This window comes from Erithacus rubecula (assembly GCF_903797595.1).
Source record: "Erithacus rubecula genome assembly, chromosome: 4".
Lineage (NCBI taxonomy): Eukaryota > Metazoa > Chordata > Aves > Passeriformes > Muscicapidae > Erithacus > Erithacus rubecula.
In genome coordinates this window covers 28736302-28763242 of record NC_136686.1, presented here as the reverse complement: position 1 = coordinate 28763242, position 26941 = coordinate 28736302, and the positions used below count along the sequence as shown (strand labels likewise).

General features: G+C 40.5%; 4 protein-coding genes across 6 annotated transcripts in view; 2 read left to right on the top strand and 2 right to left on the bottom strand.

The window, feature by feature from the left end:
• Positions 1–3557, bottom strand: part of APAF1 (apoptotic peptidase activating factor 1) — a 30000-nt gene extending 26443 nt beyond the window's left edge. The window contains exons 1-4 of one of the 2 annotated variants that reach the window (XM_079304863.1): positions 3505–3557; positions 2256–2397; positions 1788–1977; positions 396–593 (exon numbers count right to left, since the gene is read on the bottom strand). In XM_079304863.1, coding sequence (XP_079160989.1) covers positions 396–593; positions 1788–1977; positions 2256–2393 — 526 coding nt within the window. In that variant the 5' untranslated portion in view covers positions 2394–2397; positions 3505–3557. Of the gene's footprint in view, positions 1–395; positions 594–1787; positions 1978–2255; positions 2398–3442; positions 3460–3504 lie in introns of those variants that run through there. The other variant, XM_079304864.1, reaches the window with a different exon arrangement.
• A 183-nt stretch (positions 3558–3740) lies between these two features.
• LOC306801650 (inhibitor of nuclear factor kappa-B kinase-interacting protein-like) lies at positions 3741–9102 on the top strand. The gene is made up of 4 exons (XM_079304883.1): positions 3741–3885; positions 5357–5585; positions 6290–6407; positions 7283–9102. The coding sequence occupies exons 2-4, from the start codon at positions 5392–5394 to the stop codon at positions 8108–8110; spliced, it is 1140 nt and encodes a 379-aa protein (XP_079161009.1). The 5' UTR covers positions 3741–3885; positions 5357–5391; the 3' UTR covers positions 8111–9102.
• Positions 9103–9447: 345 nt separating this feature from the next.
• LOC306801652 (inhibitor of nuclear factor kappa-B kinase-interacting protein-like) lies at positions 9448–14664 on the top strand. The gene has a single exon (XM_079304886.1). The coding sequence runs from the start codon at positions 10009–10011 to the stop codon at positions 10741–10743; it is 735 nt and encodes a 244-aa protein (XP_079161012.1). The 5' UTR covers positions 9448–10008; the 3' UTR covers positions 10744–14664.
• Positions 14665–16300: 1636 nt separating this feature from the next.
• Positions 16301–25988, bottom strand: SLC25A3 (solute carrier family 25 member 3). 2 transcript variants are annotated; one of them, XM_079304885.1, is made up of 8 exons: positions 25832–25988; positions 25522–25678; positions 20832–20953; positions 18474–18653; positions 18175–18356; positions 17295–17467; positions 16743–16853; positions 16301–16635 (listed from the first exon to the last, which is right to left on the bottom strand). In XM_079304885.1, exons 2-8 carry the CDS (start codon positions 25670–25672, stop codon positions 16475–16477), a joined length of 1080 nt encoding a protein of 359 aa, XP_079161011.1. In that variant the 5' UTR covers positions 25673–25678; positions 25832–25988; the 3' UTR covers positions 16301–16474. The 2 variants fall into 2 exon arrangements, with proteins under 2 accessions (XP_079161011.1, XP_079161010.1); XM_079304884.1 differs by lacking the exon at positions 20832–20953 and adding an exon at positions 21111–21232 and having other exon boundaries at positions 25832–25987.
• Positions 25989–26941: the final 953 nt, after the last annotated feature.

Here is a 26941-nt window from a genome sequence, read left to right as displayed (position 1 = left end):
GAGTGAGATTTTTTTAAACTCACATAGCAAAGAGAGGAGTTTGAGGACCTTACAACCAATGTCCAAAAGGAATATAACTAGATATATTATTTTGCACTAACAGAAATAACAATTTCAAGTTAATTAAGGATGCACCTACTCTCATAAACCAAAGCAGAATCTAAGGTGAAAAGCTATTCAAAACATTTTTCTACAAACTAACAGAATACTTAATGGTCCTAGACCACTAAATGGTTATGAAAGTTGCATGTTACAAGCAAATATTTCTGAATCACCTAAGAAATTTAGAAATCCAAATCACTTTCAAGGTGACATACGATATTGCATCATACATGTTCAATAAGTGTACACTTATAGTGATTTTTATAAAAATACAGATGTTTTTCTGAAAGTACCTTCCAAGAGCTGAGGATCCCTTAAAGCTTCTGCTGTTAAAACAGTCTTTCCACAGCCTGCCATTCCATAAACTGTGACCCAACCTGGATCACTTCCCAAGCAGTACAGTTTCTTCTTAATAGCATCTACCAGTTTTGGTCGAGTGACAAACACAACTGGTCTCTGTGGTACGCCCCCTTCGCAGAGAATGGTCTTCACTAAAGTCAAGAACAAGAAACATCAAAATAAAACATGAGTTCTAAATGTAATACCTCTTCAAACCCAACTAAACAATTCTTCACCCAAAATAACTAGTGGTCTCCCTCCCCACCTCATGTCCCATAAAAATGGCCTAAAAACTGCTGGACTCAAAATACCAACTACTGAAAAAATACTGCTTTTTAGATATAAATTACTTAGCATGTAACTAGCCCCCTATCTAATACAGTCTTAATAGCTGCAGGAGGAAAGCTTGTTATGTTGTTCCCTAGAAGTGAAAAGAGAATTAACATCTCCCATGGAAACTGTGGCAAACATAGGAGCTCAACATTACTATACCCAACAACCAAGTCATTTTCTCAGCCAGAAGTCACCACACAGTGCATGCAGCAGAAAAGAAAGGATGCTGTGTAAGGCCCTTCCTTGGCAGTTCACAGCACAGCACTGGGGTCCAAGCAAGACTTCCACTGATTTTGGCTGAGACAGCACAACTTGAAAGAGGTAAAGCATAACAGGAAAGGAAATGTGCACTTCAGCTGCCCACTTTGTGGCCATATGGGGTGACATAACTTTGATTACCTAAGACAGCCTTGAACTCTACATGCCTTTGACACTTAATAAATGGAGAGTGCCAGTAAACAGGGCAGTTAGTCATATGCAGTTAGAAGGTTCTGCCCATTAGAAACTACAGATTTATTTCATGTCAGTCAAAGATGACAATGTAGGTAAAAGTTATGAAACTTACACAGGGTAACTAAAAGATCTGGAGGAAAGAATTAGGTAACCTAATAATTAGATCAAGTGATCAATGATCAACAAGATCAATGTAGGTTGAGAGATTCCAGATTACTCTTCAAGAAAAATGTCAGAATTTTGGAGGCTTCCTTTAGCTTACAACAAAAATGTTACAGATTAGAGAAAATGGTGAGACCATCAGGTCTCCTGTCTTTAAAAATAAGCATTATTCAATATGAACACTTTCAAGATGACCTATAAAAGTGGTAACTGTTGTAACTCTCCTGTCATATTAAGCAGATGAAACAGAGATATAGTTACTACTCTACCAAAACAAACAAATGCCCCAACTGCTCCTTTTTCATTGGAACAGGTATTACACATAGTCACTTTCCAAGGAATAAAAAAGACAGCTTGTGTTCACACTCAAGCACAGGGATTGCTGCAGTTACACTGACCATAGGAAGTCATTCCATCCATTGAACTCTTTCTGTTACCAGACGAGACAGCAGGGATGCCATCCTGAAGAAGTGCAGCAAGATCTCTGTACCCTTCATGGAGCAGTGCATTATAAAAGGATCTATAAGAATTATTATCTTTTGTAAGAATAATGTTTATCAGCATAGCTGCTCGCTCCTTCCGTGTATTCTAGGGAAAAAAAATTAGAAGAGGTATTACACAAAACTAAAAGACCTCAGAAATAATGTAATCTATGACTCTGTAAAGTATAGACTATAGTTATAGAAACAGCCTTTAACTTATCAAGCCCTTAACATTTTTAAGGGCAACAAAAACTGTGTGCTAGACATACACTTTAGAATTTGACAAATCCAGGAATTAGACAGTCAGAAATTACTATTTTTAAAAAGGATGGTAAAATATGTGAGCAGACTAGGAAGAGAAATAGCAGTGAGAGATAATTTTACCTGTTGCTTCACTCTCTCCTCCTCCTGTAATGTTAGTACTTCATCAGAAATCATACGATCCATAATATAAGAAGTCTTGATGTCATTTTCCAATGCTTGACGATTCATAAGCAAATAATTTCTACTCTTGACATCCATATTTCTTCATTGTGAAAAGAAGGGAGGGGGAAATGAAGTCAGACAGGGAACATAACTTGCAAGCCCAAGGAAAAAAGTTTTTAAACAGCTCATAAATTTGGGTGTTAGCATCAGAAAGAGTAGGAAAGAACCCGCTAATTCTGAAAATACAAATTCTTTTCCCCATTCCTATGAACTGATGTTTATGAACACTTTCAGAACTACAAAACCAAAGACTACAAGCTTCTCATACACTAGCAACTTGCTAAATGTCTCTATTAAAAGGTCTTCTCCCCACTCACTACATCCCTCAATTTTTTTAAGTCCTTGGATCATGTGATTGGGACACCAGGATGAGAAAGAGGACTGGTCTCATTATAGGGGATAAAGGCGTTGTTGTCTCCAAGTTCAAGACTCCCAACAAGGACACCGGGATCTTGCCATCAGATGGCAGAGGGAGCACCCAACACTGCCGCTGCCTGTGCTAGGCCTTCCTTTATCAGCATTCGGACACGCAATTTTAAACTTGCTCTCTTCCTCCATATCACAGAAAACCAAACGTCTGAAGAAAAGAGAAGGTGAAAACTATTGACTACAGGTTTCCCAGAACTGATCAGTGACTTTGAGAGTCCCAATCGATCAAAAGGCTCTCTCGGATCACACTCCTGCCAGGAAAGCTCCATAAACGAGTCCAAACTCCCGCACAGAGCGGCGGTGCCGGTGCCTGCAGAAGCGTTCGCCTTTCCGATACTCTCTCCTGCATAAGCTGAGCAGATGTAGAGCAGCTGCCTTGGCATAAACCCGTGATGGAGTGGCTCTTCCGCCGTGCTGACAGAATTTCCTATTTTCACTGAAAATTACGTAGCTAGGAAAGCCTTCCACCCTACCTTTATCCCACCGCACCGCGGAGGAAAGCGGACGCTGAAGCTCCCCGGTCGAAAAAACAGACAACAATACACGCGGAGCAAATACAAAAGAAATCGCCCCACAAACACCCAAAACAAAGGGTTAACTCACACCGTGCCAATTCCAGCCGCGAACGGAGCAGCGGCCGAGGCACTCAGCCCGACCCGCCCCGGCGGAACCCCCGGCCCGGCCCGGCCCGGCCCGGCCCGGCGCTGCGTGTCCTCACCTGGCGGCAGCGCGGAGCCCCGAGCCCTGCCGAGCCCCGGGCGCAGCACTGCCCCGCGGCTCCCGGGAAGGCGGCGCCGCCGGCGCTTCCTTCTTCCGGGCCGGGGCGGGGAAGGGCCGGCCCGGCCCGCTCGGTGCCGAACAAAGCCCCGCGCTGCCTCCCGCGCCGGCGCGGAGCCGCCGAGCCCCGGCTGTGCGTGTCGGGATCGCGGCCTGCCCGCCCGCCTGCCGCGGCGAGCGGCCCCGGACGTGGCGCGCCGGGCGGCGATGCGCCAGCCGCGGCCAGGGGAGGGGCCCCGGGGCCTGTAAACGTGGTGCCTGCGGGGCTGGGCGGCCCTGCCCGCACCCGCACCCCGCGGCTGAGGCCGGAGCAGCGCGGCGGGTACGGCAGCGGCCGCGGGGACGGGAGATGGGGCCGGGACTGCCGGGGCTAGGGGCTCGGGGGAGGCGTGGGTCACTTCGGGGGAGCGGAGAGGGCAGTCCGTCACTCTGGGGGCGCTCCATCACTCTGGGGCAGCGGAGGGGACAGTCGGTCACTCTGGGGCAGCGGAGGGGACAGTCGGTCACTCTGGGGCAGCGGAGGGGACAGTCGGTCACACTGCGGGCGCTCCATCCCCCTGGGGCAGCGGACCCAGCGCGGCCGGAGGTCCGGGAGGGTCCCTGGGGAGCTGCGGCTCATCCCTCTGCACCGCACCGGGCTGCGCGCTGCCCTTTTAAAGCAGAGCTCTGCTTTTCTCTGTTACATTCTTTTCCTAACTACTATTCAGAATTCTCTTTTTATCGCCACTTTAACTTCATAATATGTGCTCTCGAACCCAAAGATGTTTTAAAAGCTTCAAAATATAGTTTTTCTGTTTTGGTGGAATTTTTGTTGGGGTTTTTCCCTTGTTTTGTTTGTTTTTTAATGAAAAGCTTTTTTTCCTCCATACTTCAAGCTCACAGCATGCTTCCTAGTACTGTGGCTCAAACAGCTCTAGGATACCTGCATGATAGATTAGATTTTAAACAAAGCCTTTTACCCCTGTACGTGGCTATGTAAGTATCGCCAAATATTTATATTTTGGTGACTCAGCTGCAGCACTGCAAAGTGATCCAAAAAACCAGCACAGCTTTAGCCTCAAATTAGGCTAAAGCAACTCTGCCAAGGATCAAGTCTATCTTGAGCAGCATGGTGGAATACTTTAGGCTCTAAAACTACACTCTGGACTTCACTTAGTTGGTTAAAATATAAGCTGGAGTTTCATATTGCCTCAATCGATTCTGACATCAAATTTGCCAAGAGGAAGTTACAGGTTTTTTTTACAGGCATGATTTCATTAACCTTCTGAATTTTTCTATCATGATTTTTTGTTAACTGACATTTGTGGTTTTAGAGATGACATGAAATCATTACAACAAATCATTACAAAGCTTGATTTGCAATTTTATTTTTGAAATTGAAAAATTTTCTTTCCCTTTTTAGTGTGGTGTAGGTAATAATTCTTTTTTAAATCTACAGGTAAAACACAAGTTCATTGGTGAAATTGCTGATGAGCTTGTGACAGTCATCAGCTACAAAAAGAAATATCCATTTAATTATTGTTATTTTAATTACATATTTAAAATAGCTTATTCTAAAGCAGACAAAATATTTCTGGAAAGGTGAAATTAACTTAAGCTTGGAAAGTCAGTTCAGTTGGAGAAAATATGAAAGCAGTACTCTGTAATATGGAAAGTAAATGAAAGTATTATGATACTTCACAAAAGTTCACATAACTAGGAAACATAGTGAACACTAAAAGAAACATTCTTGGGGGTGTTTAGAAGTAGAAAGTAAGAAGTAAAAACTTGTCCTTTCTGGGTTTTTCTTCTAGCTCTCTCCTTTGCTTCTGCTTTTTAAAACCACAAAATGTCTGAAGTTAAGCCAAGGAAAAAAGGTATTTCTTCGTCGAAGCCCAGTGAAGGTTCACAGAAGGCTGAGAAGCACAGTAATTATGGGAGGCTGGCAAGTCCCAGGACCAGCAATAATCACAGTTCCTTTTGCATGGACTCAAGGACAAGTTTGAGTATCATTTCCCTTGCTGTTTGCCTGGTGGTGAGCTGGTAGGTAACTCTCTAAAGAGGATTTTCATACTTTGTTTTGTATTCTGTGAGCTGTATGCTTTACATGTTTACAGAGTGCTTGGGCTAAGTGTCTACAGAAACTTGTTAAAGCCAGCAGGATCAAGGAAAGAGTAGCAGTATTCACAATAATGGGAACAGGGGCATGCAGTGAGCTACTATAGAAGCTCCATCTGTTACATCATGTTGAAGGTGCCTTGCTCATGAATTCTAAATACCTGCTTTGGAGACTACATCTACCTGGAGAGCAACTTAGTCTGACAGTAAATGCTCATTTGGCAGGCAATAAATAATTGGACAGAAGAAATTTAATAGAGTTTTCTGTACATAATTTGCTCAGCAATGTAATAAACTGTTCATCAGGTGGAGTCTCTAAGTAAAGGTCCAATATCTTTGTTAAAGATGTTTTAAAGTATCTTAGCAGCATCAGTGCCTTAGTTAGCTTAGCATGCAGTGTAATAGCAAAGACATCTATGGATGCTTCCTTGTTGTCATACTTCTTTTGGAAGATAACTCCAGTATCAAAACAGATCAATTTCATTGGTGGGTTGTTTTTTTTTTTCTGTCATGTATTGATCTAGCAAATTCTGTGAACACAAATCCCTCCAGTAACAATTTGCTGTGGAATAGTTAATATATGCTAATTAAGGAGCTATGCTTTCTATTTATTTACTTGAAATTTGCAGGTTTCTATTTCAGCAGTCAGGTCAATTTGCTGATCTGGAAAGGAAGTATAATTTTTTACATCAAGAAGCTGGAAAAATCCTGGATGTGGGAAATAAAGTAAACTTAATTTCTGAAAAGGTAATCATTAACATCTTAATTGGCTAATCTTTGGAGAACATTTGTCATTGTTTGCTTCATTGTTACTTTGTTAATTTGACTGTTTTAAAATAGGTTTTCATAATATGTTTTACTTGTCTGTGAATAGGCAAGCCTAAAGACTTTAGAGACTCTCTCATGTGACAAAGCATGTCAATCCATGCCATTGTTCCAGTATGTGAATGGTTTTATCTCAGTATTATTTTTTAGAAACTAAACTATTTTGAAGAACTTACATACATGCACATTTCATTCTGCTGTCCTCTTTTGTGTACAAGTCTAACATACATTTTTTAAAAAATTACCAGCATTTTGATGTAGCAAACCTATTCTATTAATATGAAGACATAATAAAGTGATAGATAAGAAAATATGGTAGTAATGAAAAAAATATTACCACGTGTGAGGTTATCAAGGAGAAAAGCTGTGCTGGCTGCAAAATTATCCCTGATACCTTAGAGATAATGATGGTAGCACAGCATCATCATGCCAGTGATTTTGTTTCAGCACTGATCTCAGAATAATGTCATTTATACATGATGTAATTTGGATATTTATATATTAAAGATTGCAAAATGTTACATGGGATTTACTGTATTTTGGACCCAAAAAAAGCATGGCAAATTGCATATATGCTATAGAAGTTCAACAACAGATATACCTTTTTTCCATTACTTATTCATGCTAGGTTTATCAACAATATTTTAAAGATGAAACATGGAAATGCACCATGGAGGAGCTTTGTAACAAATTCAGTGGCTTTTAAGGGACTTTATTCTCTCTTAATAAATGGAAATGGTTTTGTGTTCTTACTTTTGTTAAGTAGACACAGACATTGTTTTATGTTGTAAATGCAGCTTGAGTCTTCTGAAAGTATCCTGCAAGAAGCTGCCTCATCTATCTCTGTGATGACTGAGTTTGGGCAGGAAATATCTTCTCTTCATAACATCATAAATGATATTCAGAACAATGAACAGACTCTCTCTCTAAAGATGCAGAGCATTAATGAGAAGTTCCAAAATGTTACAAATTCCTGGAGAAGAAGCCTGGATGAAATGAACACAAATGCTAGTGGTTTAAAATCTGAAGCAAAGTTCATACATACAGAAGTTACTTCCAAAATTAATGAAGTTGACCAAAGAATTAAGTCCCTTTCAGAAAGAGTAAGAGATTTGGAAGACAGTACAGCCAGAAATATCAGAACACTGAAAAAGCAAGAAGATGATGAATTCTCTAGAGTTGAACAGAAGTTGAACTTGGATGCAAAGTCAGTTGAAAAGCTAGAAGAAGAACAGAACAGTCTGGTAGCCAAGGACACAGACCTGAATAAGAAACTTGCCAACTATGAATCTAAAATTGAGGAGTGCAAGACCCACTTGCCAAAAATTGAAAATGCTATTCACTCTATTCTTAGGTTGTCCAGTGACTTGCTTGGTATGGAGAAAAAGATAGAGGACTTGAAGACACAGCTGTACACTGTGGAAAATGACATGTTGAGAACTGTTTCTGATACAGTGATGATGCAGAAGGCTCTTGAAGGCCTACAGTCCATTGGCAGCTTGTTCAAAGTGCAGCATGAACTATCTGCTCTAGAAACAGGGGCTGACATAGCAGTATCCTCAAAAGCAAAAGAAGTAACTTTAGAAAGCTCTAACTTAGAAAATGACCAGAATGGGGATAAGTGAATTTGGACTTAGGTTTTTTCATTGAGGAAAAAGCACTTTTTTATAAATAATGTGATTTAAACTCAAGGATAGCTTAGCTATTGTCATTGATCTAAAGAGACATTGGAACAGCCTGAAAGGTTGAGAAAGAGGCGGGAGGGCAAGAGAGTAATACTTTATTAAAGAAGGAAAGGAATATTTTCTTAAATTAAAGATTCTTTTCAGCTTATTTATTAAAATCTTTTTTATTAAAAATAATTTGAAGCAAAGTATTTATCTTTAATGGGGGGAAGTTCATATTTTTAGTTTGTATTTAGTTTTCACTATTTAGTTTTTTTTACTGTTACTTTGTATATTATTTTCTATAGACTTGTAACACAGTGAACAATTAATAATTTATTTCTCAGCAGAGATAGCTGTACCTTGCTTTTACTATATTGTACAGCATAATAGTTTCATGCTGCAGGAAATTTTTAAGTACACTTACTGGTTATATTTTTATAACTGGATACACTTTTAACAGCAGAAGCTTAGATACAACACCCTTAGAGAAAACACTAGTAAAGTACCCCCTGTGGAGAACCTTGTCTTGTTCTGGTATCTATAAGCAGCTGGTATTTACACAGCAGCTGGTTTGATTTTTTGGGGTTTTTTTTGTTGTTTTTTTTGGTTTTTTGGGGGGGGTTGTGGGGTGTTTTGGTGCTTTAGAAATAAATTTTAACCTCTTCTTCTGTAGGATGTTTTTTGTTAGGCATTACATGGTACGTCTTGCATTCCTTTGCATTTGAAAAGAAAAAAAAAAGTTAACAGTGTTTAACAGTTTTAACTGTCATTGTTTCCCAAAGTTTGCTGGAAAAGTAATAAATGAAATCAGTGGAGTTATGTGCTTGGCAGCAGGGAATATCCAGTTTATCCATAGACCTACTTACACATGATGTAGTACTTTCTAATAGGCCTGACAGCTGGTCATTGAAATTTGGATCTCGGGGACAACACAAATTGTCTGCAGAGTTATTGTCTTGATAATTCTGTATTTCTCAGGAAAGGAGATTGCTTAGTAAAAATATTATGAGCACACATTTATGGCCTAATCAGACCTACTTGCAATTATTCTGGCTTTGTACATTCATTTCTCAAGAAGTCCACTGAAATCTTCACTAAACAGATAATATTGCCCATTCAAGAGACTATGAAACCAGTGTTTCTCAATGTTATAAAGCCGTGTTGGTTTCATATAATTATTACTTATGTATAAATTTCTGCTTACAGTGATATTCAAAATAAAATTATATTGTAGTGTAGACGTTCCTGTGCATAATCTAATTTAAAATAGACTGCTCCTCCAGAAAGGAATGAAACTAATTATATCCTCTTAGAATGTGTTTCAGTTTGCCTGTTTGGTGTTTTTTTTCTCTCCAAGTTCTACCCTGATGTATTGGGGACTGAACAGGATAGTGTCACTCAGATAATTTCCTTTTTTTCCTCTCAAATTTGAAAACCAAGAACCAATCATAAGAAAATAAAAATGAGAGTGAACTAGCAAATCAAGACAAAAATCCAGCAGTAGCATGAGTTTTCCTTCACTAAAATAGCTTTTATGGATTCTTTAAAATTCATGTATATGGAAGAAGATTCCATTTGATAACTTGTGTTTTCAGAGGTCACCTTGGAAAGTCATATAGCACCTTCTTGTAATTTTTTTGTTGTAATATAAGAAATACTAACATTTATTATGTATACAGATGAAAAAAATCTGGTTGTGTTGTAACAGAAGTTTATTTCCTAGAGACAGGGTTTTCACTCAAATTGAATGTCAGAATAGTAAGTTATTTCATTAAAGTATAGCTTGAATTTTAACATTGAGTAGTTAAGCTAGAAATATTTTTGTATCCCTCTAGTGTGAAAAGACGTGGAACTTAATGAAACAGCTGGAAGATCTTCAAATGATTTCTCACATTAAAAATCTGCAGGAAGATATTTATACAATGAAAATATGGTCTAGCAGCATAATTAAAAAACAAGAAGAACTGGAGAAGAATTTAACAAGCCTTTTTCATGCAGTTTCAAGTGCTGAACACAATGCAGCTTCTGTAGCAAAAAATGTAACATTGACAATTGTGACAGTGAAAACTGACATAAGGCGCATTTCAGGCCTGGTCTCGGAAATGACTGCACTGACAGATTCTTTGCAAACACTTGAAGATAAAGTAGAAGAAGGTGAAAAAGCAACTGTAAAAAATATAGGTGAGCTCCTTACCAGTAGCATTGACCGAAGTACAAAAATACAAAGTCTGGCATCCAGTAACGCAAAAAAAATTGAGCAAATTAAGATGGCACTGTCTGAGTTAAGGAGCAATTTTAGCAAGCATTCCGACAGACTTTTGAATCTTGAAGGGGACAGAGCAAAAGTTCTGAAGACAGTTACATTTGCAAATGATTTAAAACCTAAGATGTACAAAGTTAAAAAGGAGTTTGCCATCCTGGAGCCCTTAATAAATGACCTAACACTGAGAATAGGAAGATTAGTGGAGGAGGTGTTACGACGGGAGAAGGAAATTGCTTTACTGAATGAGAAATTGGCCAATCTAACAAGAGTTCAAACAGAGATCAAGGATGTGAAAGATGAAATAACCAAGATTTCAGAGATTAACTGAAAGGCCACTGCCTAAGGAATAGTGTTTGAGGAGTGTTAACTCCTATCATCTGTAGTACTGATAAGACAGACAATATTTAAAGGCTTCATTGAGAAGCACACCTAAACCTGAAATTTGCCCTATTCCTTTGAACAGGACAGGAAAAAGTCATTTCAAGGGAGAAATAATAATGTGAACAAAAACCTTATCTCTCTGCATGTATTTGTCTTTCTGAAGAATGACAGATGCTATATTTAATAAATTGCTTGTTTTGTACAATAAAGCAGTGTTAAAGCATTAAATTATGGTTTAGAGTTTGCTTTCATGAAGAAAGCAGGAACCAAGAATGACAGGTCTCCAGTTTTGCTTTTCTGCTGCAAAGGAAGGAACAGAACTGTGGTTTCCAGCTAAGCAACAGGGAGTCAAACAGCAGTAGCACTTTCTCTCTATTCACTCTATGACTTTTGTAAACTACTTTCTTTTTTATATAATATTTAACAAGGTAAATGCAGTGAAGCAAGAAATGCTCAGAAATATTGCTGATGCCTTTCAAAAAGGTTGTTACACATTTAGATGGAATAATGCATATAAGGGAGTTTTTATAATTATAAATCAAAGTTGCAGCACTGTTCCATCTTTAAAACACATAACTCTGTACAGGGACAATGCTCTGAGAGACCTACTAATGCTGCTGATGGCTTAATCCCATGTCACAATATCTGCTCAGGAATCCTAACAGTGTTATTCATTCTTTCTTTCTTTCTTTCTCAGAATGTAAAATACTATAGTGAGCAGCAGAAGCTACTCATGCCCCAAAAGGCTACTGCTATGAACTACTGGGACTATTTAAGTGCTGAAGAACAAGATCTGAGACATTTGAAAATGAAGTAGGCATTAACAAGACAGTGGGTTATGGTTGTGGCAGTTGAAGGTGGAGGAGGGAAGTGAATTAAATATGAATAAAAATTATTATAAAGATCAATTAAAACTTGATACAGCAACTCAGAAAATCCCTGTAAATGAATTTATATAAAGGAGTGGAAATTTACAGTAAGCCCTTTACAAATTCTTAATTGGGCATACCTGAACATCTTGCAACTACCAGGCTCTTGATTGTGTGGAAGACACAAGCATTCCTCCCCCTCACTATTCTCATCCTCATTCAGCATTCCATGTCTTTTCATCTGCTTCATGTTGCTGGTCTTCTGTACCTCCTTCACTTCATTTGCCCACATTCAACATCCAAAATTTGTTTAGTTTTCCTCTTTTTGGTATAGGTCCATTATTATCTCCCCCTTTTTTCTACCCCTTTCCAGTCCACATGACAGTATGGCAAGAATAAATCTGTGGAAAGACATGTTTTCCTAGAAGCATCCACAAATACTCTAGCAACCCCTGTCCTTTTGCTCTTCCACACAGTTAAGTGAACCCCTGAAAATAACCAAATGGCATTTGAAGGAGGCAGCAAAATTCAAGAACAGTCATGGTAAAGTATGCATTGTGTATCATACCTTAAACAACATGCACATACATCTTAGGAGTTTGAGGGTTACACAATAAAAATATTGTGTATTAAAGGCATCACAGGCTGCAGTGATTTTCTTTGTTTTCAGTTTTATGAATGCATCATTTGTGGTCAGCAGCCACTAATCTGGAGAGACAGAACTGGAGAACCAGTAGAGCAACATCTACACAAGGGATGTACATTCCAGCTATGCAGTTAATCTGAGCAGCCTTGACACAGCAGAGGTCTGTCTGCATGAAAAAGAGTGCACTCTCTCCTTGGAACAGTAATCAGAAAACAAGCCAGGATAAACAACTGTGGACTTCACTTTCAACCTCCAAATTCTAGAACACACCTCCCAGTGAAAAGCTTAACTGTACAGTCCTGAGCATGGTTTCCAAGGGAAGTTAAGCATGCAAAAAATGTTACGGGACCATTCATTTCCCTTTCCCATTAGATGTATGCAGACTTTCTACCCTTCTTATCCCAGGATAATCCTCTCAGAAACTTTTCTTGCTGCAAGCAAGACAAAAAAATATAAGTCACAAAGGTAAAATATACTTGGAAAAAATATTTTAGAATAACCTGTATCTAAGTTGTCACACCACTGTGCTGACCTCAGCAGTAAGGCAAGAGATCAGAATTCTCCCATAACACACAAGTGTTACAAATCTGTTTGCCCTACAGGCACACATATCCACTGTACTAAAAAATGGAAGTTTTACAGTAGCTTTGTAATTAGACTGCTCTAAGCAGAGAGGCAGAGAGCTCTTTCTACAGTGGAAAAGGCGAGCAGAGAGTAAAATATTTTTCAAAAGTTTAACCACACTGGTAACCTTGCCTCCTTGTTTTAGTGCTGTCAGTGGTGGGGAGAGTATCGGCTCAGTGAAACTATAACCCCTTAGTTCATTTCTAGGGTCATGCAGTGATACTTTGCAATTTTATCAAATGAGAGATTCAGGTAATAGGAAAATTACAGCTAGCTACTTAAAACAGACTGTTGAGTTCAAGCTGTAGTGACATTCTGGCCATCTTTGCTTTTAATTTCCCTTTCAGGTACAAAACAGGCCTATTAATATACTTGTGAGCAACTTGAAAGGAAAAAAACAACCCAAAACCCAGAAACAGCATTAAGTGATCAATGATGAAAAATCATGAGCAAAGAAATCCCAAAACAATAAAAACTACTTTTAGACACCAGAACATCTGCTTAGCTAAGAATTTCCTGCTTGCAGTATCTTTCTCCCCAGCACTGAGTTACAAAAACTATTCTGTAACAAGGCCATGCAGCTATTAGGCTCATCTACCCAAGATACTCGTATTTGCTATAAAAAAGCAGAATGTTTATTGTTTTCATGGTGGACTACATCATTGCTATGTAGAAATGTAAAGGAGTTACAACTACTTGTATTATTACAGCCCATTTTAAAATGATATGCAACAGACATTTCCGCGAGTATCAGTAAGTGTCAGCACATTTCATTTGTAGTACAACCTGATACAAACACCATGTGCAAATGCAGTTGTTACTCCAGATTTATATATACTGTATGCTTTAAACCAGAAAGCTCATCTCAGCTCCAAAACCAGCAAGAAAGTATGTTTTCTCCTTCACAAAATATACACAAGCAGCATATACATAATCCATGTTTTACAGAGCACTTTGGGGTTTAGTGATGGGTCTGGAGTTACCCAAGTTCAAAATGGGGTACCCCTTTTTGATACAGGACTTTCCCTGCAATGGAAGTGCACATCCATCAAAAGTGCCACTGCTCCATCTCAACCTTCAGGAAATGTACCAGGCGTTATACACAAAGCAGTTACCAATGACCAAGTTGACCTTTTAAATGCATTTTAATACTATATTTTTCCCACTGAAGCTTATTTAAAATACCAGCAGGCAATCCTTTAAGCAGCACCCTTTCCTAAAAGCATCTGAACAATCCTATGGCTGAATGCCAAGGAAGCTGGCAGCTGCAAGGCAATTCTCTCCCCCTCCTGGGTTTTCCACTGAAACACAACACTGCTCTAACAGTGTATTTTCCCTTTCTCAGTTACAGAGGGGGAACTGCTCGCTGCTCCTTGTAGTCTTATCTCAGATCTACCTTGATAAAATTGTCTGAGCATCTTTAAAAGATAATTTCAGGTCTACCAGTGACCAATGGAAAAACAGAATTAAGATTTTACTGTATGTATTTGTAACAACTGTACAACATTGACTCAGTCCTAGAAAAAAATTGTGCGATTTTGTTCCACATATAGAATGAGTCTTGAGAAATTTAGCTCAGCACTAGATTGCTTGACAGACTACCTCACTACATTAGCCAAGCTTGTCTCACTCTTCTGCCAGGCTTAAAAATTTGACAGAATTGCTTCACTTTCCCCAGCATTAGAAGGAACTTTCAGCAAATAAAGAAGAATCTACTGAATTAAAACATGCCTCTAAAGAAACTGATATCCAGTGCACAAAAGTGACAGTTTTGCCTAGCAAGCTGCACCATATACACAGCTTCTTGATAGAAGACCAAGACATAGTAAAGGCTCTTCTCCAAGGAAGCTCTTAAAAGTATTTAATGTCTCATTAAATAATTTCAGAGCTTCCCATTCATGATGGGGAAACAAGATTTACATACTTTTGGCATTAAATAATTTTAATTCAACAAGTTACAAGTATTTTATTTAGACTTGGGGTATTTGACTTTGCTGCATAATGCAGGCAGATACCAGCTGCTCTAAGAGTGCCTTTATTACTGTCACAGTGACAGGGAAATGGTGTAGTTGTAGCTTTTACTCCACATTCTGAAAGGCAACAATGCAATTTAAGGCCCAGCTTTCTTGTTTAACATAATCATTCAAAATCTTGGAAGTTGGAAGATTTTCACAGAGGGTGACAAGCTCAATGCTACAATAGCAGGCACATCCAACTCCAGCAAGATGCAGCAGTCAGTACATTTATGATATTCCAATGGCATCTGCCTGATTTGTCCTTTTGACAAGAGGAAGAAGCAGTACAACATAAGTGAGTGTCAAGCTAAGTTCAGTATCAACAGCTCACATGCTGTAAGGCAGCCTACCCACAGTACTGCAAAAAAAAAACAAAAAAAAAAAAAACACATCAGCTCCAGCTCTACTTTGTGAGCAGTGGAACTGTGTAAAGTGTAGTGATTACCAACTGCAGGTTATTGAACAGGTGAAATGCAGAAGGCAGCACAATCATCCTTCACTAAAAGCCTTGAGAAAAAAAATCCAAAAACAAATACCTTAATATTGTCTAAACTGTCTCTTCTTGTGTGCCAAGGAGCATGTATTTCTTCACATCAAGGTCCAAAAAACCTGGTATGGCTCCTTGTGCTGCAAAAAATACATGGTTCAACCATAACTCAGTATCAAACTAATTCAGAAAAAAAAAACTGTAAGAAAAAAAAAAATATAGCTGCAGCTAATTGTAGGGAAAAGCTGGCAAATTTTTCAAACTCTAGAATCAAAGACAAGCCATTTTTATTTTATTGTAAAGCTGAAGTATGCCATTAGTAGTCAAATATATTTGAGAATCTTTATTAACATCAGCTTTTCTCTAGTTAAGAGGTAGCAACTACTGTTTAATTCCACAGGACAATCACAAGGGCCAAGTTCTTTGGTGTGGTTCAAAGCCAACAGAAGCAGAAATTAGTCAAGTAAGTGTAAGTTAAGTTGGGATGACCATCCCAAGGCAGAAACAGCTCTAGTATGCATAAAGTTCCTTTTATCTCTGTGGGGAACACTGATACCATAACTAGGATGCCCAATCACACTCCAGTCTCAGCCATTCAGGAGTTCAGCTGTTCCACTGTAACAGCTTATTACAGGCAAATGATCAGTGGGTTTAAAGTGCAAGGACAGGTTCTTGGCACTTCTCTGGAAACAGTGAAAGATAATTTTGTTTTTTAAGTGGAAGAGAAACATTTCTCTAAAGTGTGGAACAGGGTGTTTTTTAAAATTTCTTTTTTTTCGGGGGAGGGAGAAGCCAGAAGAGTATTTGAGGTATTTGCTACTATGAAATGAAGCTTACATATGCAGTAGTAAACAGACACTAAGCACTCTGTTTCTCATTTATTTCAGGCAATGACAGTGGTAAAATTTAAGCCCTCATGTGAGATGAGGGCACAACCAATAATGACATTGTATAGAGTTTGTTTTCTACATAGTCAAATATATAAAAGTTTCATGAAACTCATCACTGGGACAGCCAGCAGTCAGTCAATGAGTTGTCTATTCAGTTAGACCAAGCTTCTTCTTCAGAGATTCTGGCATTTCAGGTGGAGGTGGACGAGGAAGTCTGAAATAAACCTTGACAGAATCGTAGATGAACCACTGTAGTGCAGTCAGGGTACCAATCATAATGATACGAGCAAACAGACCTTTCCATACACCTGGAGAGCAAACCATAAAGTGTGAGCAGCATATAATGCCATAAGAAGAAATCCTCCCCAAAACACCAGAAACATTTGATCCAAAATACATCAAAGTAAGAATGTACCTTTGAATCCAAGCCTCATAAGAACCTGTGAAGCTGAGCTGCCCTTTTCTTTGTTCAACACAGACACCACAGAGTCAGCAGGATGGGAAACAATTGCACAGAACACACCAGCTGAAAGAATAATTTGACATTAGTTCTGTGGTGTTTTTGCTGTACACTACTACACTTGGCTGTACACTAAGTCAACCAGCTGAAACTCCTGAACAGAAGAAAACAACCAGAAAAAAACTTCTAAATATTTGGATACTAAAAATCCCCCTTCCATCCAAAGATTCCCATGACTGAAAAAGATGCAAACTTTCATTTAATTCAGCTGCAGCTTTAAAATCTGGCCATCAATACTGATAACACATAGGAGGAGTTTAAGACTAGTGCACTATTACAGACCCATTTTCCCCTAGCAGACTGATTATAGTTATTTCCCCTGCACATTTTCAAGTTGCAAGTAAGTCTTCCCACATTAGTGACATCTACTTAATACTCTGAAAAGCAACAGGTATCTAGTATTTGCAGTAATCTATTAATGAAGTGTAAGACTTAAAAATTCCTTACCAATATAGCCTGCAACAAATGTGACTACCAGCTGTTCTCCTTTTGTACATTCACTTCGTGGCTTGGGAACAACGTACTTGTAAAGAGCTTCAACAGTACGTTCAAAGCAGGCAAATTTCATCATTGTGTATGGAATCTGTCTCATCCATAGTGGAGCAACACCTTTATAGAAGCTTAATCAGAGAAAAGACAATCTCAGGTTCATTTTCTTCAGCATTTAAAGTGTATTTCTAATCTGAAATAAATTAGCTTATTTATTGCTGCTACTCAGCTTCTAGATACTGACCCTGTAATGCTGCCAATACCTGCAGAAATTTGAGTTGTATTAATTCCTGAGTACTACCTTTAAACAGCAACACATATTGAAATTTTGCTGATCCCCAGGCTGCAGAGCAGTTTCTTTAGTCACTTTTCAGATTACAATGCACTGCAGGCAATGTAGTACTGATACCACCAGTGCAGTAAAGCTAATGTCTGCATACCAGCCAAGTCCTGATAGTGAGACATGACCTGTACATACACAGCCACTTCTATCAGAACAGAAAGCTAACATGCAGTTATGTTACTCTCACATGCCAATGACTCAAGCATCTTTGACTGTACAACCAGAAAGTTGCTGAGTATCTCTGACTGGAACTGCTAGAAACTGAAGTTATCCAGCAGAACTCAGCACAAAGATACTCACAAAGATGGATCTAAGGAGCATGTGGAATTAACAGCCAGTTCAGCACAAATTCCCTAAGTATATTAAGTTCTTATCTTGAAATACAAAAATCAAAAAGTATTGCAAGCTAAGGCCAGAATTAGTTATAGCACCAGCTCTTCATTAAGAAAATATACTGAGAATCATCAACTGCAATTAAAATGAAGGGATGCTTACGCCCAGATGCCTTCTTCTGCAAACATTTTGGGTAAAGCCTGCCGTAGAGTGTTTGCATATCCAGGCTGTGTCTGAATACGAACTTTAGCAGCTTCCATTGGAGCCAGAGCAATGTCAGCAAAAAACTCTGCACTGGCAGATGCAGCTAAATACAGCGAAGTACGCCACAAATAGGCATTTTCCTGAAATGAATTTAAACAAGTGTTTTTATTACTGAATCATGCTTTTGTGATTGTTCTTTATCACTAATACTATTATGCTGCAGACATACAGCTTCACATAAAATATTTAAGGCTTACCTCTCCCAGCATGTTGCCATACAGGATTTTGAAAACTTCATAGAAACCAAATTTACAAAGACCTTGCATGGAATAGCCAATAAAGGTTGGAGCCCATCCCTTAGCCAAGCCACGAACACCATCTTCATTGATTGTCACTGAAAATCCATTGAAGATGCTCTTGTATTTTTGTGGATCAACCTAAACAGAATAGACAGTTAAATGTTTGACATAACTTACTATTTTCCTTCTCAAACCCCCACTCAAAATTTTTAATTTTTCTATCCCTCAAACAGCCAGCTATCTATAATTCCCTGGACAGATGATGTACTCATCACAAAGTTACATTAATGTAACCATAATGGTTACTTGCTAGTCACAAACCCTGAGTTAAAGCACCAAATAGAATTTTGCTTCACTTTAATTCTCCAAATTAACAGTGCAACTAATGAAAAGACTTACTAGAATCACTGTTGTAACACTATCAGTGGTGTACTACCAGTGCAACTATGTATAGATCAGATTTTTAAAAAGTTTAATGGGTCTTGACAGCAACCTCATCGACTTTACACACTATGCCTATGTACACTCAAGCATTGCCAGAAACCTAATGACTCAGCTGATTACTAACCAGAGAAGGTTGTTTTTCCTGTGTCATCTTTCCACACAATCAGACTAAGACAGATGGAGAAAAAGCAGACCAAAGAGTACTCAAAAACTTCTATGCTTGTACTTGGCAATAAAGGCTACCTACAAATTGTTTTCTGCCTGCAAAATTTTGAGTGAGATTTTATTGACTTATCAGAAATTTCACACAGACCGATTCAAATAATTTTGTTTCAGGTGAAAGGAAGTAATTTAGTGGAAACTTTTCAACAGGTAATGAAGTCACATCCCACTGTTACTTTTTGTATTTGACATCATCCAAGAGTTCCTCAGAAGATAAGAAGCAAGTTATCAAACTGGATACCCATCAAAGCTTTCAGGAAGAGCTATGGGACATGCATGCCAGCCTGTGATGACAGGTATTTTGTCTTGCAGTCTAGGAACAACATGTTTGAGATCTAGTTCACCTAAATATGTCAATTTTAAAATGAGACAAATTTAGAAAATTGGATATTTAATCAGGCACTGTAAAATGAGACTATGCTCAATCATGCTTAGTTATTAGGTGTGTAACAGGTGTTCTGGTTTCAGTTAAACCATGGCAAAGGTGACTTCTTCTTAAAAAGACATGAGAGGGCAGGAAACAGGTTTCTTCCTGGAGAACTTAGGGAGGATTAGTAACATGGTCTGTATTGGATCTGTGAAGAGATAAATGCTGACACGTTTTACAAGCCCACACCTGGAATCCATATGGAACACCCTTCCTGAACCTACCTCCAAGTGCTGTTGAGGGAAGGGGAAGTATCACCTCCCTTACCACATAATGAACTGGAACTGGTAGCCCACACTGAGCATGTCAGATGTGTTACAGATTTCCCAGTTTGAGACCAGAATTTCAGGTGCTTTCAAGAATATGAAAAAGTCTCTCTGGTAAATGTTGTCAAATAAAGGCCATTCAGAAGAACACAGTAGGAAGAAGAGCACATGCATACTCCTAGTGTGATAAGGAGGCCTGACTAATTCATAGCCCCCTTCCAATTACAGAAGTTCTGTAATTACAAAATGGCCATTTTTATAATCAAGTGTCAGCCTATGCAATAGGAAAATCACTAACTACTGTATTTCCAGAAATTTACAAGCGTGCTTTAATTTGCTTCATTCTTGCAGATTTGCCTGAATAAATCTACTCATATGTTTTCATCCATGGCTGTTCACAAAATTATTTTAATGTGTCATAAGTGCAATGCAACATTGCTCCTTTCAGCTTAATCAAAACTACTTCAAGGAAAGCAGTTTGCAAGCACTGATGGCCTTCCTGATACCAAATCAATTTTAGCCACTCTGCTCAAAGTGGCATCATTAGAAAATAGCCAATCTATAAGCCATGCATTGACATCCACAGTGTTAATGGATCAAATGACAAACACACGCCACTCCAGGCTAAAAAACGCAGATACAAAAGATACTATTTCCTTAGTCCAAAAGCACTGGAATACTGCCGGACAGCCAACCAGCCAGCAGAGTAACATTGTGCTGGATACGCCTTTTAGCAAACAGTCAAACATGCCTAAAATGCTGTCCAGATTATCTGCAATACCTTTACTTCTCTTGAAAGTGGTATTTTGCTAGTCTTACACCAGTAGATTTGATAACGTAGCATTCAAGTGGACTTGCTTCTTGTCATCTACAAAAGATTGCATCCCTACTGCCAACTCTTAATATGCTGGCTAGATAGAAAGCAAAAGCTCAAGAAAAGTTTAAGTTTATACAAACCTGCATACGACATTTCACTAAATCCAGAGGTACAACACCAGTGTGTGTCAGGCCACAACTTAGGACCCCACCAACGCCACAGAGAGCATAAAACTTGAGCGAGCCATATTCACAACTGTATTCTGCAGCAAAAAATAAAGACACACCATGCTTTTATATAAACTCCATGCACTGTTGGACAGTGATGTCCAGGGTATAGTTTATGCCTCCAGTTCATTAGTAATTAAATATACCACACTAAACATGCTCTGTCATCACATACCAACATGCAGAACAAACCTGCATTCTGCATTTAACCAGGTCTAGAGGAACCAGGGCCGTATGTGTTGTTCCACAGCTAATAATCCCACCAAGGCCACAAAGCACAAAGAATCTGTTTGAGCCATAGGCACAGCTGTATTCTAGTTAATTGGAAAAAATTACATATACACAATTATCATAAATGGTAACAATCAGAAAAGAAACAAAACTAAGTGCTACTTTCTCAAAAGTATTAAACTGAAATAATCTCCCATATTGTATCATTTGAATATAGTGTTACAATGGAAAATAATTATTTTTCTTTAAATTAAAACATTTTGAACTGACTGATTTGATTCTAAGCCTTCAAAAGTGAATTTGTTCCTTTAAATAAGCAAATGAAGAAACAGTGAAGTTATAGGTCACAGCACACTACAACCATAGAAATTAATCCTGGAAGTTACTAGCAGAAGCTATGACTTGAAGCTGCAATGTCCAACAATTTCTAAAATCCAAGAATTAAGGAAGAATAGTACTCCTCTAGTAGTCAAAAGACAATGCTTCTTTTGTTAAATATTCTATGACAGTTTAATTTCTGTATTTGAGACTATAAAAACATTCAGTATTGGTGTTGGAGATATGATGATATATTTTCAGGTATTTCTCAGATTATTTCCACAGATTTTCTGAAAAATGTATTTCAAATACAGAATCCCAAATGTATACAGCTTGTTTAATGAAACTGCAGATTGATATTTATTGATTTATTGTCCCATTGAATGCTCATATACAAGGTTCATTAAAGAATCTTTCAGGCCACATTTAATCAAGGGATACTTCATATGCACTGTTCTGTACTGTGTATAAAACCATCCCATCTTAAAACAAGTCATTAATTTTCACATATTCCTATACAGCAATGTTACTGGAGCTGGAAAAAAATAATCCATTTTCTTCTTTCATTTTTGAAGAAGCTCAGAGGCTATGAGTGAGTGCAAACCAAAAAAACATCTAAATTTACAATGAACACTACAAAATAAGCATTAAGTAGCAGCACAGTTCTGAAACTATGCTCAATATTTTTGAGAAAATAAGTAAAAGCAAAACTAATATACTGAATAAGCATATAGAAAATAATACACAATATAAAAATTATTATCCAAAGTAGAGAGAGAAACTTGCTACTACATCTACTGGAGTCAATATAATGGAATAGATATTAAAGTGCTACAACTTAATAAGAACAATCTCCAAGAAACACTAATGGAAATGAAAAGCCTGTCTTATACAGAGTTCTTTGCCATGTTTCTGGTTCTGAATTCCTTTATGATATCAACAGAAACTGACAATGATGTTCAACAGCACAACATAACAGCAGATAACACTAAGAGGCTTATCCAGCTCATAACTTTGCTAACGTAACTTTTACAGGAACTCCTTCCCACAAACGTTACAGACTTTACATTACATTCTATATTTACATTTTTCACCTTACGCTTAAAAATTACCCAAACAATTTTTTTTTTCATTATTTAAAATGATAAATATCAAATCACAAATGCCATAGTGAACCTAAGTTAAAAGCTAGAAATCAGTTATCAGAATAACTTGTTTTTAATTGAAACACTGCCAAAGCCTGTAAATATGCTGGTCTGGGACTTACACTAACTTGGCTATGCTAGCAGACTTGCAGAGAGCAGAAACAGTCTGTTTACAACTTTCCAGAATGGGTGGGTAAACACATATAGATCAGGCAAGTGTAATCAGAGAACACACTCAAGGTCTGTTTGGGGCAGCTCTGTCTAGCTGTGTCTTTGGCCAACAGCAGAATTGCCCTGCAGCAGCTACCATCCTGCCCAGCTCTCAGAACTGTTTGTTCACACTGTCCTTTTCACAGTAATTCAGAAGTCATACTCCTCAAATGACAGGACAGACCTTTATAGTAGCCACAGAAAAGTAGAGTTTTATGTATGTGCTGTATATTACAGTGTTATTCAGACTGACCTGTCAGCCTGGTGTTCAATTACAGTAATTAAGAAAGCCAGTACCAATTAGACTTGAGCTCTTTAGAAGTGACTAGGTTTGTAGTGGTATGGTGGTATTAAGAAAATAAAGCCACAGATGATCTTGGACTTTCTATTTCAGAAATAGAGTCAAATTTTCTGGAAACCATACCTTGAGAAGAGAATCAGGTCAAAATGCAGCACAGAGGACAATAAAGTCATTCTAACATTCCCAGGTACTGATTTAAGACAAACACCCTTAAGGTACACTAATATAACATATGGCATAAAAACGTATCTATTCTGTTGAGACAGCTACATTGTAACTATTTCATATCTCTGGTTCCAATCTGACATGTTAACAAGGACAAATTCCACCAGCCAGTCATAAAACACTTGGTCTCTGAGCTCTGTTGTGGTTGATGCCCTGAGCTGATCTCAGAAGGTCGTGTGGTTTGCACTGACTTTGTGTGACCTTGTGCAAGTTCACATATCTTCTGCAACGTGTTATGTTCTCAACATAAAAGCCAGAGAACCAACTGGTACATGAAATAATGAACTCGGGAGAAAAGATTATAAAGACTAAAACTTTGGCCAGCTTTGACCACAACTGCCAACAAACAGGAAGAAGATTAAGCATAATGCTTTAAAGAAATAAGTGCACCTACTGAATATATTTAGCATAGCAAAGAGTGATTTAGGGCTTTAGCTACCTGGCAGCAGGATTACTACACTGAAAGCCACAAATAGTTTCTTGAAAACTTAAAACCTAACCTGTCTCATGCATTATATGAATGTTCATGCAAGTTTACTAAAATACTTCAATAATCACAGTACTGCAGAAGAGGTAGCTTGCTGAAAGTAACTCTTACTTTTTATTTTTCAGTGAAACCAGAGAGACACCTTTAACTTAATGACAGCTTAAAAGAATTAGAATTTTAATATCCAACTCTACTTCCTTTAGATGGACCTCAACAAGTTGGAGAGGCGCACAGAGACTGAATTCACTTCAACAAAGGCAAATGTAGGGTTCTGTACCTGGGGAGGAATAGCACAGGCTGTGGGCCAACCTGCTGGAAAGCAGCTCTGCAGAGAAAGAGCTGGGGGTCCTGCTGGACAGCCAAGCTGTCCATGAGCCAGCAGTGTCCCCGTGTGGCCAAGAAAGCCACTCCAATTGGGTATGCTGCAATGCATTAGGAAAAGCACTGCCAGCAGCTCCTGTCCCTTTACTCAGCCCTAGTGAGGCTACATTTGGAGTGTTGTGCCCAGTTCTGTGCCCTTCAGTACAAGACATGGAGCACCTGGAGCAACTCCAGGGGAGGGTTACAAAGATGATAAGGAGACTGGAACACCTCATGAAGAAACGCTGAAGGAGCTGGGTTTGTTCAGCCTCAAGAAAACATGACTACAAGGGGACCTCAACAATGTCTGTAAGTATTGGAGGGAGTCAAGAGGATGGATCCAGACTCTTCTCAGGGGTGCCAAGCAACAGGACATGAGGCAATGGGCAGAAACTGATGCACAGCATATTCTATCTGAATATAAGGAAAAGCTTCTTTACTGTTGTGACCACACACTGAAACAGGCTGACCAAAATGGCTGTGGAGTCTGCCTCCCTAGAGATATTCAAGAATCTGGACACAATCCTGTGCAATCTGCTTTAGCATGACCCTGCTTCAGCGGGGAAGTTGGACCTGTACAGATGATGACGATGACTCACTGTGGTTCTTTCCACCCTTACCCATTCTATGGTACTGCAAGTATCATAAAGGTCTGACCTTCAGAAGTCAACAAATTGACTGGGAAACATACAGGAAGCATTTACACATAACATTTAAGTGCACCCCTGTATCTTAAATAACAACTCATCTGGTATACGCCCCACAACTAGTAAAAAAAAACTAAAAAAAGAAACAGCAACAAGCACCCCAATGTACCTAAATGTTCAGGTGCCCAGCCATGATTAACTGGTGAAAATAATAGGAGAAAAAGGGGGAAAGTATTACGAGGGATGGTCTTTCGAATCCACAGATTGACTCACTGCTGTTCTCCACCGAATGAAAAAGTGCGGGCCTACAACCTCAGTGCCCGAGGCTACAGGCCATGCAGAGCCACAAACAGCGCTCTCTGCTCCCCAGGACAGAATCTACAGGAGTCTCTGCGATTACTCTGCACTAGAACCTTGCCGTGTCCTTTCCCGGCAAATCCGGCTCTCTCCTGCAGCTCCGCACACACCGCCGGGAGAGCGGAAGCGCTGCCAGCGCCGCCCCCGCCCGTGCCCTTCCTCGTCCTCCAAGCGGGCGCTGGGCCCAGCGCCGGCCCCTCCCGACCCGCTGAGCGCTGACATTCCCTGCGCCGCCCTGGCGGGCACAGGCCGAGCGCCGGGCAGCGCAGGCACCGCCGGCCCCGGGCCTCGCCTCCGCCGGGCCCCTCCGTCCCGCTCTCACCTTCGGCGGCGGCCGCGGCCGCCAGGCTCCGCCGCGTGGCGGGGGCCTCCGCGGGCTCCGCCGGCCGCTTCCTCACGCCGTCCTGCACCAGCTGAAAGTGCGGCGCGTAGAACGGGTTGTGCCGCGCGAGCGGCGCGATGGACGAGAACATGGCGACCTGCGGCGGGCGAGAAGAGCAGAGATTTAGGACCGGAAAACCCCGCCACGGCGCGGCCGCCGAGCCCCGGCCCCGCACCCGCGAGGCGGCCCTGCCGCCCCGAGGCTGAGCCCGGGTCCCGGCGGGCGGGCGGCCCGCGCCGCCCCGGCTCACCTCGCAAGATGGAGCCGCTGCGGCAGAGACTGAGCGCGGGCCCCGCGCCGTCACCTTGTCCTTCGCCGCGCCGGGGGCGGGGCCGCCGCACGACGAGCCGCGCCGCGATTGGCGGAGGCGCCACGCCAACCGCCGCGCACGCGCGCACACCGCCCTTCCGCCCCGCGCCTGCGCGGGAGGGGCGCGCCCGCCCCGCGCCCGGGCCCCACCGCCCCCTCAGAGCCCCAGCCCGTGGGTGCGGCCCGTGCTCGGGCTGTGTGCGCGCAGCTACCGCCATAAACCCCGCTGCGGCCCGTGCTCGGGCTGTGTGCGCGCAGCTACCGCCATAAACCCCGCTGCGGCCCGTGCTCGGGCTGTGTGCGCGCAGCTACCGCCATAAACCCCGCTGCCGCCCGTGCTCGGGCTGTGTGCGCGCAGCTACCGCCATAAACCCCGCGCCTCAGCTGCTGCTCCTTCCTTATCGCCGCCCGGCCCGGGGCGCTTGCCAAGTGCGCCACGTGCCTCCCGCAGCCTTGCCCCGGGCAATGTCAAAGCAGAAACACGCCCGAACGCGAGTTCCCTGTGCTGGCCTTGACCCGTGCTCTGCAGCGCTCACCGAATCACGAAAGCATCAAGGTTGGAAAAGGTGTTTAAGATCAAGTCCAACCCCTAGCCAGCTCACCCATTTTTTGAGATTAGTTTAAAGAAGTCCTCAGTATCACCCCAGGTTCAACACCCGGTAATCAGGTCTAATAATGCTTTATAATTGCTGTCTGGTAAACACACAGCTCACCCCTCTCCCAGACTCTGGCTGTAGAGCTCTGCCAACCCAAGCGCGGTCAGATCTAGCACCAAGCACAGTCTGCAGAGGGTAAACTTGCAGGGCATCATGGCATAGCCTGTGCTGCAATGGCTGCAGCTGCTCACAGAATTGTTTCCTACTGGTTTGTTAAAAGCTGAATGTTATGTAACACGAAACTCATGCTTGGCCTTACCTACCTTTAACTGTGCCTTTTCCAACACAGGGTGATTTCACTCCTTTTAGTGACTTACACTGTACACGATTAGCACAGACAAGTTCAGCTCACCAGTTACCTAGGAGGCAACAACTCCACTTATACATTGTTTTGA